Below are 14,501 nucleotides of genomic sequence, written 5' to 3' on the forward strand. Positions count from 1 at the left end.
TGGCTCAAATTTCAGTCTTCTTTTCTTTTGGATTTGCTTCCATAGCCTTTGTCCAATCAAGAACAAACTACAAGGCAGCAGTTTTGATTTTGGAGTTTTCTATCTTTTAACAGTGCTATTTCGGCAAAGAAACTCCTATTCCGCTAAGAAAAAAAGTCTTATAAACGAATCGCCATGTTTATGTCAACTGTGGAACTGATATAAAGAACCAGTCCAGCCAAATCTGGCCCAATGTCGTGAATGATTCGTGTAGTTTTTGTAATATTTGATATATGTACTTTTTAAAAATGTAGATCGATGTACTTTCTTTTTTAAAAATTAGATCTGTGTACTTTTTAAAAATTCAGATCTATACTTTTTCAAAATTTAGATCTATGCTTTTTCAAAATTCAGATCTATGTACTTTTTTCAAAATTTTGATCTATGTACTTTTTCAAAATGTAGATTTATGTACTTTTAAAAAAAAATGTATGTTAATCTCATTTCAGCCCAATACATTTCCACAGCAAACAACTAGATCAGCATACACATAACGAATACAACACACTAAAACTCAATTTAAACATCAAAAACCTAACACACATACATTTAGAAATAAACAAAAAGACAACAAAAAAATATATGAGACATATGTAAAGGAACTAATGTTGTATTGTTTAAAATGATTTATAATTATATTATTAAAAATGTCGTAGTATATTAGAGTTTTTTTCTTGCTTTTTTTTGTCCCCACATAGACATCATACGAAATTCAACGTTTGGGTTGTGTGGGATACTGGGCTTTTGACCTATGACCTTTGACCGAGGAACACACTAGGGTCTTACAGTGAGCTGATATCATATTATCGAGGGGCGTGAGTTGGTGGGGGGGGGGGGGGGATCTTACAGTGACTTTATGACCTATGACTGAGGGACATATATGAGTCTTCCAATGTGTCTATGACATGACGTATGACTAAGGGTCTTACAGGGGTCTGAAAATTAAACTATAACCTATGAACCTATGACCAAGGGTCGATGAGGGGTCTTCCAATAAGCCTATTACCTATAACTGAGGGACGTCTTACGAGGAACGATTGACTTCTATTAGAGACCTAGGGGAATCCTACGATGAAATGATGACCTATGATTAAGGGACGTACGTTTGTCTCACAATGACTAATGACCTATTGCCCGATGACCGAGTGACGTAGAGGGGTCTAACAATAAACCTATGACTATGACCTGTGACAAAGACCTGGAGAAGTCCTACTATGAAATGATGACCTATGACTAAGTGACGAACATTGGTCTCACAATGACCTATCGATCAATGACCTATGACCGAAGTACGTCTTACGATGAACCAATGACCTGTAACAGAGACCTGAACGGGTCCTATTATGAAATGATGACCTATGACTAAGGGACGTACATTGGTCACACAATGACCTGTCGACCGATGACCTATGACCTCGGGACGTAGAGAGCATCAGACTCCACCTCCGTGCACATGTGCATGTCCTCGTAGATGCCACACTTCCATATGTCCGTGGTGAACTTGGTGTTGCGGGGGAACCGTTTCTTGTTCAGGCCCGGGGGTGCGGCCAGACGCCCGTAGACAGCATTGGATGTCTGGTACAGGGGATGTTGGTGGGGTCGGCCATAACCCTGGGGGGGGGGGGGAGAAAAGTTCGGATTACCAAGTCAGTTTTGGTAATATTTAAATGAAAAAAAAATTGATAGGTTTAAAATATAATATGTAAATTGTATTGATCACTACCATATAATGGGGTGGTCGGTTAGTAGAGCGTACGACTGTGTACAGGGATCGAATTTATAGGGAGTCTCAGAGTCTATTTAGATTTGGTGTACCAGACGTATATCAGATGGCTGGACATAGTGCTGACCACACGATCCCTTCGTATTACTATTTCACAAACTGAATATACTGGTGAGGTGCCTCGGTGCCATAGATGGGGTCTATAGCACTGTTTATGACAGTCATCTTAATGATGATGATGATGATGGTGGTGATGATGATGATGATGATGATGATAATGATGATGGTGGTGGTGGTGGTGATGATGATGGTGGTGGTGGTGGTGGTGGCGATGATGATGAGATGGTAGTGGTGGAGGTGATGGTGGTGATGATAGAGATGGTAGTGGTGGTGGTGATGGTGGTGATGATGGTGATGGTGGTGATGATGGTTATAATGATGATGTTAGTGGTAGTGGTGGTGATGATGGTGATGATGGTAGTGGTGGTGATGATGATGGTGGTGATGATGATGATTCCGATTTCAACATACTCCTGGGTTATCTTAAACTGTCTGTACGATAACTTTAGCCCTCACAGCAATGGTGGTTGAGACACACTGGCGTACCAATTTAGCAGAAACCCATATTCGGCCATAACCCTGGGGGGGGGGGGGGGGGGGGGAGAAAAGTTCGGATTACCAAGTCAGTTTTGGTAATATTTAAATGAAAAAAAAAATTGATAGGTTTAAAATATAATATGTAAATTGTATTGATCACTACCATATAATGGGGTGGTCGGTTAGTAGAGCGTACGACTGTGTACAGGGATCGAATTTATAGGGAGTCTCAGAGTCTATTTAGATTTGGTGTACCAGACGTATATCAGATGGCTGGACATAGTGCTGACCACACGATCCCTTCGTATTACTATTTCACAAACTGAATATACTGGTGAGGTGCCTCGGTGCCATAGATGGGGTCTATAGCACTGTTTATGACAGTCATCTTAATGATGATGATGATGATGGTGGTGATGATGATGATGATGATGATGATAATGATGATGGTGGTGGTGGTGGTGATGATGATGGTGGTGGTGGTGGTGGTGGCGATGATGATGAGATGGTAGTGGTGGAGGTGATGGTGGTGATGATAGAGATGGTAGTGGTGGTGGTGATGGTGGTGATGATGGTGATGGTGGTGATGATGGTTATAATGATGATGTTAGTGGTAGTGGTGGTGATGATGGTGATGATGGTAGTGGTGGTGATGATGATGGTGGTGATGATGATGATTCCGATTTCAACATACTCCTGGGTTATCTTAAACTGTCTGTACGATAACTTTAGCCCTCACAGCAATGGTGGTTGAGACACACTGGCGTACCAGTTTAGCAGAAACCCATATTCGGCCAACCCGTATTCGACCAACCCATATTCCGCCAACCCATATTCGGTCAACCCGTATTCGGCCAACCCATATTCGGCCAACCCATATTCGGCCAACCCATATTCGGCCAACCCATATTCGGCCAACCCATATATGGCCAAAACAATAGCCACCGGTCTCACCTTTAGACCCAGCGTGTAGCAGTCTGGTCTAGAAGCTTCCGCGGCGTCGGGGTGAGAAATCAGCAGACGTTTGGCAGGCTCCAGTTTGTGGCCACACCCAGGGCCCATCCTGTTGGGGAGGGGGGGGGGGGGGGGCGGGAGGGAACAGTGACTAGTTAAGACGCAATTTGGTTGCTAGCATTATACACATACACATTTATTTCTGTCACTGAGATTGACTTTCATGCCCTCTGAGTCGTTTGTTTACAACACGTAGTTAAGTGAAGACACAAAAACAGACCTATAGGCAGACTTCCGTACAATTACAGACTGTGCAATACACAGATAAGCACAAAGATTATAACATAAATTAGGATGAATACAAACATTGTGAAAGGAATTCCATAAAACAGATACAGACGTTAAGACAGATATTATGGCAGATATGTATTGTGCTGATAACATTTAACAGGATGTTTGGGGGGGGGGAGGTAAAAACTTATTTAGACAGATGTTAATGACGTTTTAATGGTAAATTGTTGAGAAAACTGATTAGTAAATATAATAAAAATAACAAGAGTAATACGTAAAATTTGCATTTAAAGGGAAACTACTCTAAAAAAATAATTTCTTGTGAATCAACCTAGACTCCGTCCCCTTACAATTAAAATACAGAACTAAATTATATTTACAGGAAGAAATTTTTTTTTTCAGGGTGGGGGTGGCACTGAAGGGTGAGTGTGGCTACTTAAGTTAAACGCCACTCAGAGAATCATTAACTTCCTGACAGTTATAAAGAGACAGCTATTACAGTATCCCAACATTGACCAAGATTCAAACACCGCCCATAGCATCGTGACAAAAAGGAACTGCATTCGCTTGCTAGGCTACCCAACTAACAGACGACCATTTGCTTACCTGCCGCAGACGTCTTGGGCTTTGGCATCGTTTCGACACACAAATGAATTCTCCATCTCCACACTGTCGTCTAGTTTATTACCACTGGTCGCTGGAATCATTGAATTCGGATCCATTTTCTTTTTTTTTTTTCAATGGTGACTACAGGCTGGGTGTCGTGTGCTGAATGGTGCTGAGTGGTGCATTGTAATATGGTGCAATTGGACACAAAATGGTGCTAGTGAACTGGTTTTTTTTCGCAGTTTTAAATAGTGTTAGATCAATTCAATTTTTCTCAAATCGATTATGAAATGTGTCCCCAAGGGGTCGAACATTGGTAAAACCTTAGTTTAGCGTCGGTTATTATTCCGGAATCGTATAGCAGTAAAAAAAAACAGTAAAACAATGCCAAAGTCTGTCACACACTTCCGGAATTCACCGGAAGTACTGTAAACCATACTTTATTCTGCGTCATCTTTTATTTTTATACAGAATGTTTAAAATTTGGATATATTTATTTTTGTAATCATTTTTACTATTTTCGTACTCTAGATTTTTTTACTTGGCCTAGCAGCTAGATATCTAGCTAGATCTAGATCTAATTAATTAATTAATGGTCGCAAATCCGCTGCAAGCCAAATAACATTAAATTATTACATTTGACTTCATTATTTATATTTATATTAATATATGTTTTATTTTTATTTTTAGATCTACTAATTTAAATCTACTATCATATTTATTCTTGTTTCCTTTTGTCGATTAAACTTAAAAAATTAAAGCATTAATTGACTACAATCGACTTTCAATTTATTTATAATTCAATGGTCAAATAAACCATGGTTTACCGTAACTCTAGTTACCGAAACTCAACAAACATTACCCGATAATTTCCGACGCTAAACTAAGGTTTTACCCGAACATTAATGACATCTGCCTCCTAGGAATGAGGAGAGGGGTTGGATTCTTTTAACGAGAAGTGGAGAGGGGTGGGGATGGGAGGGGGGGGGGGTCATACAGCGTAACATAATATTTTATTTAAAAGGGAATTTTGTAGGCTGATTTTAAGAAGTTATTTTCTCATTTTTTTATAATGACGTGTAAATTACAATTCAGTTAATCGATATACCTAATCGAGGCCAGTTACAATTTAGAAAAAATAAAACATCTGTAAAAAACAAACTGCAGTTTGACAGCTGTTGTAGGCTGAAAAGTGTCGTAATAAAATTTAATGGGTCGTGGGTCTGACTTATTGTGATGATGGGGAGCGGAATGGTGTTGAAATAGTGTCGCCAACATCTATATTATGCAACTTATTGTGAGAATACTTTAAAATTATTGTAATACTCTTGGTTACTTCCCCTTACTAAACAACTTCACAAAAGAAAAGCCTAGTAGAAATTGCATTCTTAATATTTTTATCATCGCACAAACGACCATCGGGCTGCAGACTCATGTCCACATAGATATACAGCCAACAATATACAAACAACAACACAATGGCATCAGTTGTCGTAATATCATTTTTATTGTTATGTTGCTAGCCTTTTCACAGTTTTGCAGAAAACAATTTTTTGTCACACCATCATTATTCAAATTCAAGTTGTACACACGTCAGAATATGTATGTGCATGTGTGTGTATGTAAATATATATATATAATATATATATATATATATATATATACATATATATATATACATATATATATATATATACATATATATATATACATATATATATATATATATATATATATATATATATATATATATATATATATATATATATATATATATATATATACATATATATATACATATATATACATATATATATATATACATATATATATATATATATATACATATATATAAAATGCATATATATATATATAATACATTTATGTTAGACACACATGGTATATGTCTTACAAACAAAATGAGTAACTTGATTCAGATGCCCACATCACCTACAGTAGTAAAGGTTAACGCTACATCAGCACATTAATGGCAGTACCTACACAACTGTTTGATAAGTGAGACATTCCAACCCATAAAAATTAAAAAGGTGATAAATAAAAAATCACTTCTAACAAGAGGATAATGTATATTGACGACTGTCATTGACAGTTTATTGAAAACCAGAGCAGCAAATATATTAAGATAAGTAAAACGTACTATTTATTACATTATTCTAAGTGAAGAAATTGAAATGCCTGAAGGCTTATGAGTTTTATTTTAAGGGTTAAAAAAAAAAATTTCTGTATCAACTTCGGCTAACACAAGTGTTGCTTGTCTTTTTCAAATTAAAATCTTTAAAATAGGTCATAAATATAACAAACCTCCCTTCTACACATCTGTTTTGATACACAAGCCTAGTGTAACTATGACTCCAGTTTTCATTAATGACACTCTATAACCATAACACCCCCTCCCCTAACTCAAACTTTGATACACAGTATTAGGGGTAGTATAACTGTGACTTACAATTTATTTATACCATTTAAAACATGGTACAATTCAACACACACCTCTACATAAAACACCCCCCATCTCACATTCTCCATATAGAACCCCATTCCTAACATTTTTACAATGCCATAAAGATGAGCAATACAGGTTTTAAAATCTTTTCCTCAAGCATAACTAATCATAGGCTGTCAATTAGTATTTTCAGATGCCTTTTAATTAAGATCATGGAGAGTTTTTTAAAGTAAAAAAATGTAATTGACTACTAATCAAAATATTAAAAACTACACATTGTTTCACTTATCAGAAGCAAGGACTTAAATGAGATGTGTTTTTATTTCTGATCTTAATATATAAGTGCTTCAAGCATCTGTATTTTAAAAAAAAAAAAAAAAAATAAAGCTATGTAGGGGTTTTAAGAAAACAAAAAAAGTATTAGTAATTAAAAAACATTTTCTACTCAATTATTTTACACTGGATACAGAAGGAAGATTAAATAAAAAAATAAAAAAACAACTTATAATATGTAAGATCATTTTGCTGATTCTTTTCGAGTGAAAGAAAATGCTCTTTTTTAAAGACTTAACATTAATTAATGAGTACATTGCAGAAAGTAACAAATGTTAACAGTGTGTTATGAAATATTTTAACACACAAGCACCACTTTGCACAGGCTACGTATTCTAGTCAAGCCACACCTCATGCTCCATAATTTGAGGAGAAGACGTATTCTCCTCTATTTCTCGTTTGATTTACAAATCACTGACCTACAATACCCCCCAACAAAAAAAAATTATTCAAGGGACAGTTATGAAGATTATGTCTGTATTTAAAAATTTTGCGTTGCATTAATTTTTTGCCAAAGTACTAATGCTGAAAATTCATTATTTATTTCTTAACTAAATACTTTTGAATTTTAAAATAATATTTTGATTGTCTGATAAAACAGCAGAGGGGTTGTCCAAAAACAATGTCACTCACAAGGGCAGAGGAGCACTGACTTGGAAGAAAGGGGGGGGGGGGGGGGCTGTTTAAAAAGTAGGACAACAGTTGCATTTTAAAAAAATTATGTTAGAAAATCATTCTTGGCCATTATTTTGCATTTTTTTGATTTTTTTTTGTTTAATTGTATAAAAAATTGATGATATGTTTAATGTTGACTGAGTTGAAAAAAAAATAACTTTAAAATCCTGGACATCATGAATGGGTGAGCCCCAGCGTGTACTAGTTTATGGATCAAATGTTGTCTGGACAGGAGAAGTATTTCTCTACCACCATGTACTGGTTTAGAAACTGTTGCTTGTGTCCTTTTCTTAGACTAGTTGCATATATTGTGAGAGTAAAATTTTTAAAAATCTCTGCTCTATTTGTACCAACACCAAACTGGTACAATGTAAGTGGAGAAGTTTTGTGAACAAACAAAAACTAAGTTCACGAGTATAAATAATTTTAAGTAAGAAATGAAGAGCTATTTATAGATCAAAAGCACACACTATTCCCACATAATTTATGCAGTTAGTGATTACAGCTAATAAAAATATCATTTATGACAGCACATACCTTGTGACATTGTTTAACTGTACATATACACATAATGTATGCAGCTTTCCCGTACTATGTTCATGATAGATGCTGAGAGCGATACATAACTGATACATATTTTCATTAATCAAAACGCATTACAAAGCAAATTAATGTTAATTTAAAAAAACAATGTAATCTACAAGATGATGGAAGGTACAAAACAAGTGTATATTAAAATTAATTTATTTCACAGTTTTGATTGGTTTATGCATCAGGATTTACAACATAAACCAATTCTTTAAAGAAGGTAGGGTGACAGTGAAATGAAGAGCTAATTGATTGATTTAGGCAATTAGCAAGTACTTCCCTGTAGACAGACATGGAATACAAACACAAACAAGCAGAACAGCATGAGACTATAACAGCACTGCATCACAGCAGGTGTGGAGTGTATCCTTGCACATAATGTTAGTACATACACCAACATACACTTGCACATAATATTAAGACATACACCAACATAACCTTGCACATAATATTAAGACATACACCAACATAACACTGACATGTGTTGTGTTATTGGCTTGGGAATGATTGTTATGTAAATGGATTACTGACACACGTTTGGTGAATCAACAGAACAATGTATGTTGTGTACACTACCATAGCAATGTAGGTGCACATGACCATAACATAGGCATGTATGTTGTGAACATAACAGTAACAAAGACGTATTGTGTTATTAAAAAGCACATTACGGCTGCCACAAGCCTAATGTGATAGTCAACATACCAGCCTAGACAAATGCATGTGTACAATGACGTTACATAGACATTCACTACAATGAAATACTACAAGAGAGAGTGGTCTACAGACACCAATGTGTTCAAATAATATGAAGATAATAGGCATCAGAAGTGGATGGTTATTATTGGTAGACTAGCCAGTTAACAATTAGCAAAAGTGGATGGTAGTATTGGTAGACTAGCCAGTTTTTTGCATCAAAACTTGATGGTAGACTAGGCAGAGTAAGAATCAATGAGACAGCAGTTGTAAAGGCTTGGGGTACACAGCTCAACTCGCGCTACCAACGGTGGGGTTCAGACAGTCCAAAGAAAACCAACCAACGCTCTGGGGGGGTGGGGAGGGGGCGCGGAAAAGAGAAGGACCAAATGACCAGACATGAAGTGATGACCCAATATTGGCACTTGAATGGAAATATCAGTATGGTAAGCATCCCATGGTGTACAAGACATAGCAACTGCAACATCCTAAAATGGACAATATCATATAATTCGTCGGGTGTAGGTCAAAATTTGACTGACTTGTTTTTCTCGTAATTAAAAATCAACACATTTAATTCAGGAATTACAGAAATTCTCAAAATGATTTTTAAATTGACTAAATGTGTTCTGATAAACACACGCAAAAAAAAATGTTATTTGTATCACAATCAGTTGTTTTTATGACTAGCTGTATCACCAAAATATTTTAAATTAAAATAACTTATTTCATACAGCATTGGAGATTTTGCTTGGCTATTCAAATACATTAAAAAATTATAATTATGAAACAGTGTCATAAAAAAATACAATATATTGCAATAGCATTATGTTAAATAATATAAAGGAAAAAAAACCCAACTTAAAATATCAAATTATTTTCCAATAAATATGAACATCAACTTCCTCTTTGGTGAATGAGCAAAGACAAGGTATCAGAGCACTGTATGCCATCTCCCAGGTTTGATTAGCAAGCTTACTATCTGAGATAATACTCCACGTTCACATAGGTCACAAGGAAATTCACCAAGAACACTAACACATTCTAAGTGTGATGCAACCATGATGAGCTCTAGCCTCCATCATGGGCTGCTCCTCGGTCCACTTCTCCGTGTTGGGGTCAAAACACTCCACCAGGTTGGTGGGCTTAGAATTGACCAGCCCCCCAGCCACATAGATTTTACCGTTCACCACCGTCGCCCCGCTGAAAGTTCGGCAATACTTCATACTCGGCAGGGGCTTGAATGTTCTTTTCTGAGCATTGAGAGCAATCATCTTGTTTGAATCTTCCCAGATGATGTAGAAGACTGTGTTGATGACAACTATTTTAGCGTACTGAATGTTCTCCGGCAGAACGAACTGTTCTCCGCTGGGTCGGATAGTATCTTCCACAATGTGATAGCTATCTAAAACTTTATCTGCCGCGTCCTCCCCTTTTAAGCCCCCAACCTCTACAATTGTCTCGTTGTACGGAACCACACACGACTCCTTACGTGGGAACATAGTTCTCCCAGCAGCTGACCACGTATTGCTCACTGGGTTATAGCATTCAATCGTCTCCACCGTTAGCATTTTGCCCTCGTATCGCACCCCACCCAATACGTACATTTTATCTTTTAGTATGGCAGCGGCATGCTTTGCCCGAGGTTTGAGCATGGACGAAACCTTCTGCCACCTCCTCTCCACGACATCAAACTTCCAAACTTTGGCTATGATTTTATTATTACTGATCCCCCCTGCCACGTAAATACAGTTGGCTAACACTGCCACGCTGAAGTGTGTCACTTCCTCCGGCAGTTCTTCAAGATTCGACCACTTTTTCTTATCAGGGTCAAATCTCTCCACACTTACAGCGGTAGAGTCTTCACCCCCACCGCCTACCACCACTAGCATTTCTTTGGCAACAGTGGAAGGTCGAGGGCGAATCAGGATATCCTGCATGCTCTTTCGTCTTTTGCCTGCTTGCGGCTCATGGAATGATTGCTTTAGTAACTCAGCTTCCTGTATTAAAGATAAACATTTCTCAGAGGCACTCACTAGAGGATTGTGTTCAACAACTTTAAGATTCATCTCAGTCAAGCGTACATGTTCCAACAGCTTACACAGATGCAGCTCCCTCTGTTCCAAATCAAATTCTATCCACCTGATGACTGCGTTGAAGACGTCCTCCTCACTCCTAACATCAATGAGATCGTTAGACACGTACTCTATCAACCTCTCCACTGGGAGATCAAGAAACTCATCATTTTCAACAAGTGAGAGAAAATTTTCCAAAGCGTACTGCCTGGCTTTATCTTGCAGATCAGTGCAGCTGTGAAGTTGAGCAAAAGACTCAATACCCAGGCAGTTGGAAGGATGCAGTTGCTGGATCAAGAACTCCACGCAAGCTTCAACTATTGCCGGGTACTGGAACAGGCAGGCGGCTGCCAACATTTCCTGAGCATTGCTGGATGTGATTTCAATCTTACCACTGTAAGCGTAATCAATGACGAGTTTCAGAGTCCAGGGGGAAACTTCGTTGAAGCAGATTCTGTTCTCGCGGCTCTCCTTTAGGTCACTGGTAAACATGGCCTGGAAGTAGGGAGAACTAACCGCCAGGACGTTCTTGTGGCATGGAAATTCCTCTTGACCCACACAAATAATTGCATCAGTAAACAAAGCCTCTTGACGGAATTCATTGAGCTTTACCAACATGCTCTGGCCATACTCTGTTTCTTTTACGATATGTGACACCATGTTGGCTGGAAAAAAAAAGTTAAAACATTTTCTTGACATGTTATGTTAATCATGTTGCATTAACCCTTAAAAAAAAATCTCTCTGAGTAAGTTTAATCTGTTTTTTGAGCTTTTAATAATAATTTTAAAATAATTTAACAAAAAAGCTAAACAATCTTTTTTATTTCACACAATTTTAGTCATGTAATTTGTATATTAGGGATTATGCACATATTATAGAACACAAAACTTTAACATTTTTTGGCCAGCCCACAAAACACAGAAAAAACTTAACATAGCATTAGGTAGTTAGAACTTTGATAAAAGTAGGCTAAAATTAGAGTCAACTGCCTAAATGGTGCATAACCAGTTGACACATATACTTTCTTTTAACACCAAAAATTAAGAACGAAGAAGAACTTTAATTATTAAGGATCAAAGTATATTGGGAAAATTAAGTTTAAGCAATAATGTTCAGATATGTATTATTCACTATTGGCAATTGATGATTTAATACATAAAGGTTATCACTTCAATCTTTATCTAGAGTCAGTTGATTATAACATCAATGAAATTATTAGGTACTTTTTTTAACATAATAACATTTGATATTTCTTCTTGTTTCGCAAAACAGATATACACAGACATATATGGTCTTAGATTTAAATATTCTGCCAAGAGGTTAGGGTAGACAACTGATCTAAGATCACATTGTTTTAAAACTGATAAAGAATTTGAACCATCACTATTAGTTAATAGATTGTCATGCATGAAATTTTGGTTACACATTAGTCTTGAGAAGCTTTGAAAGAAATTTATAAGCTTTAAAGGTTAAAGATTATAGCTATAAACATTAATAATAAATTTCTGCAGTTTTGTCACAATTAATTATGTATAGCCTAAGAAAAGACTACATACATACTATACTATAAAGCTAACTACTATTTAGAAAGAAAGAATGTGTATACATAAATACATATGTATATTCATATTTAAGGAAATTAAAAGATTTTTAAAATAAAAAGGAATTGTAGTAACATTTCTCAATACCATCCCCATTACAAATAAGAAATAGTAAGCTACTCCCCCCCCCCCCCCCCCGAATCCCTGAATCGTTTGTGTCATATAATTTGTGCAAGATACCTTGACTCTCTCCTACCTTCAGTATAACTTTTGACAGACAGCGGCATCACCTGAAAAAAAATTGATATCTTGCACTGTTAAAAATGTAATTGTCAAGAACAAAAATCAAATACAGAACTAGCAACTAAGTGTAATCAAATTGCAATTTGTCATCAAATTCTAATGGACACAAGTGAGAATAGTCTCAAAGGTATCTGGGAGGCCCATCAAATATTTTTTTAAATCATGCAGTGTAATTAAAATTAATATGGTTATAAAACCCTGACTGTTTTAACTGTTTAGTTTTTTCAGACTTAAAAAAAAGAATGTATGCCTATGTATTTGACGTTTTGGCATTTTTTGTAAGTAAACACAATTTTTAAAAAAGGCAAAAGCAATTTGGTTTGCACATGATAACGGAGACTTAAACAATGACATCTTACTATTTGATAGGCTAGCATAAACTTTATTATACCAAATGGAAACAAAAAATGGCAGAACCAGGTCATGTGGTTTAAAATAGCATTAGGCCTATGTTATTTAAAAACTTTATCTACAAATTTATGTAAACAAATAACTATCAATCACTGAGTTCCTGTACAGCCAATCAATGTTTGTCTTAGAAAAGTGAAACATCCAGTTATAACTTAGGCTTGATGAAAATAAATAGAAATGTAGCCTTAAACTCAAAAAATTATTTTCAAGTTCTCTGGATATTTGCAACTTTTATAACGCTGATTCTAAAAATATTAAATTTCTTAATTATTATAAGGCTTTAGTTTTTATTTTTATTGTTTTTACACCCGCTATGAATTTAAAAAAAAAATGTTTTTATTCATGTCAACAATAAGATGAAAGTATTCTTGTCAATTCTGTGGCCTTCATTTTAGGCGCAAGTTAAACATGATTTATTTTTTAATATGTAAGCCAGCCGCCACTATGTACTTTTCTGTTGTATAAAAAATGATTTAAGATGATTAGAATAAATAATATTGTTCATTCTCATCTCATGATAATGATACCATGAATTTTGATGTTTTTACAGTTGTTTGACTGGTCTTAAAACATTAGGCCTAATCTCTGTAGTTTGCTAATGTGTAAGTTTATTCAGCATCTACTCCACTGCTTATCAGCTGCAGCAGATTGAAATTTAGATATCTAGCCCCACAGTAACTCAGAAATCAAAACACGTCACATGTGGTTTGTTTGATTGTTTTGCCACAAGTTTGTGACTGAGCACTGAAGGTGTGAGAAACAAAAAAAAATGAGTCGAAGTCTAATCTGCTTTATTTCTTTAGAGTTTAAATACACTTCACTCAGTAAAATTTGATACCGCCTATTTGTGAAATTTAGATTTAGTTAAGGAAAGTGACATGGTTACAATATTTTAAAATATTTTTATCTACCCTCAAGTCTTTGTTAGTTATTATTGTCGAGTGGTAACCGACAGCGCCATTTTGGAACCAGGAAATGACGTATTTGGAGGATTTTATTTTTCTCCACTAGGCCTGTTGCTGTTACTTCCCCTTTGGGAGGGACGTAAAATCTATAAAATCAGTTCATACAAAACTTCAGATAGTATGCTTACATAAGTAGGCACCATTTATAAGAATAAGACTTTCATCAACACAGAAGCACATGTTGGTAATTAAATTCCTCAGAGATACTAGTGAACGTGCATGATGCATCTAACCAGACG

At 35.9% G+C, this 14,501-nt stretch overlaps 2 protein-coding genes across 3 annotated transcripts; both read right to left on the reverse strand.

Moving 5' to 3' along the window:
- Positions 1–663: 663 nt before the first annotated feature.
- LOC131930471 (uncharacterized) lies at positions 664–4,353 on the reverse strand. Its single transcript, XM_059286975.1, has 3 exons — positions 4,211–4,353; positions 3,314–3,422; positions 664–1,650 (listed from the first exon to the last, which is right to left on the reverse strand). Exons 1-3 carry the CDS (start codon positions 4,324–4,326, stop codon positions 1,447–1,449), a joined length of 429 nt encoding a protein of 142 aa, XP_059142958.1. The 5' UTR covers positions 4,327–4,353; the 3' UTR covers positions 664–1,446.
- Positions 4,354–8,714: 4,361 nt separating this feature from the next.
- LOC131930472 (kelch-like protein 21) lies at positions 8,715–14,257 on the reverse strand. Of its 2 annotated transcripts, none has more exons than XM_059286978.1 (3): positions 14,209–14,257; positions 12,824–12,873; positions 8,715–11,706 (listed from the first exon to the last, which is right to left on the reverse strand). In XM_059286978.1, exon 3 carries the CDS (start codon positions 11,699–11,701, stop codon positions 10,001–10,003), a length of 1,701 nt encoding a protein of 566 aa, XP_059142961.1. In that variant the 5' UTR covers positions 11,702–11,706; positions 12,824–12,873; positions 14,209–14,257; the 3' UTR covers positions 8,715–10,000. The 2 variants fall into 2 exon arrangements, with proteins under 2 accessions (XP_059142961.1, XP_059142959.1); XM_059286976.1 differs by having other exon boundaries at positions 12,840–12,873; positions 14,209–14,256.
- Between the last annotated feature and the right edge of the window lie 244 nt (positions 14,258–14,501).

The sequence above is a fragment of the Physella acuta genome, unplaced genomic scaffold (genome assembly GCF_028476545.2).
Source record: "Physella acuta isolate Inbredline_101_S28 unplaced genomic scaffold, ASM2847654v3 ptg001783l, whole genome shotgun sequence".
Lineage (NCBI taxonomy): Eukaryota > Metazoa > Mollusca > Gastropoda > Physidae > Physella > Physella acuta.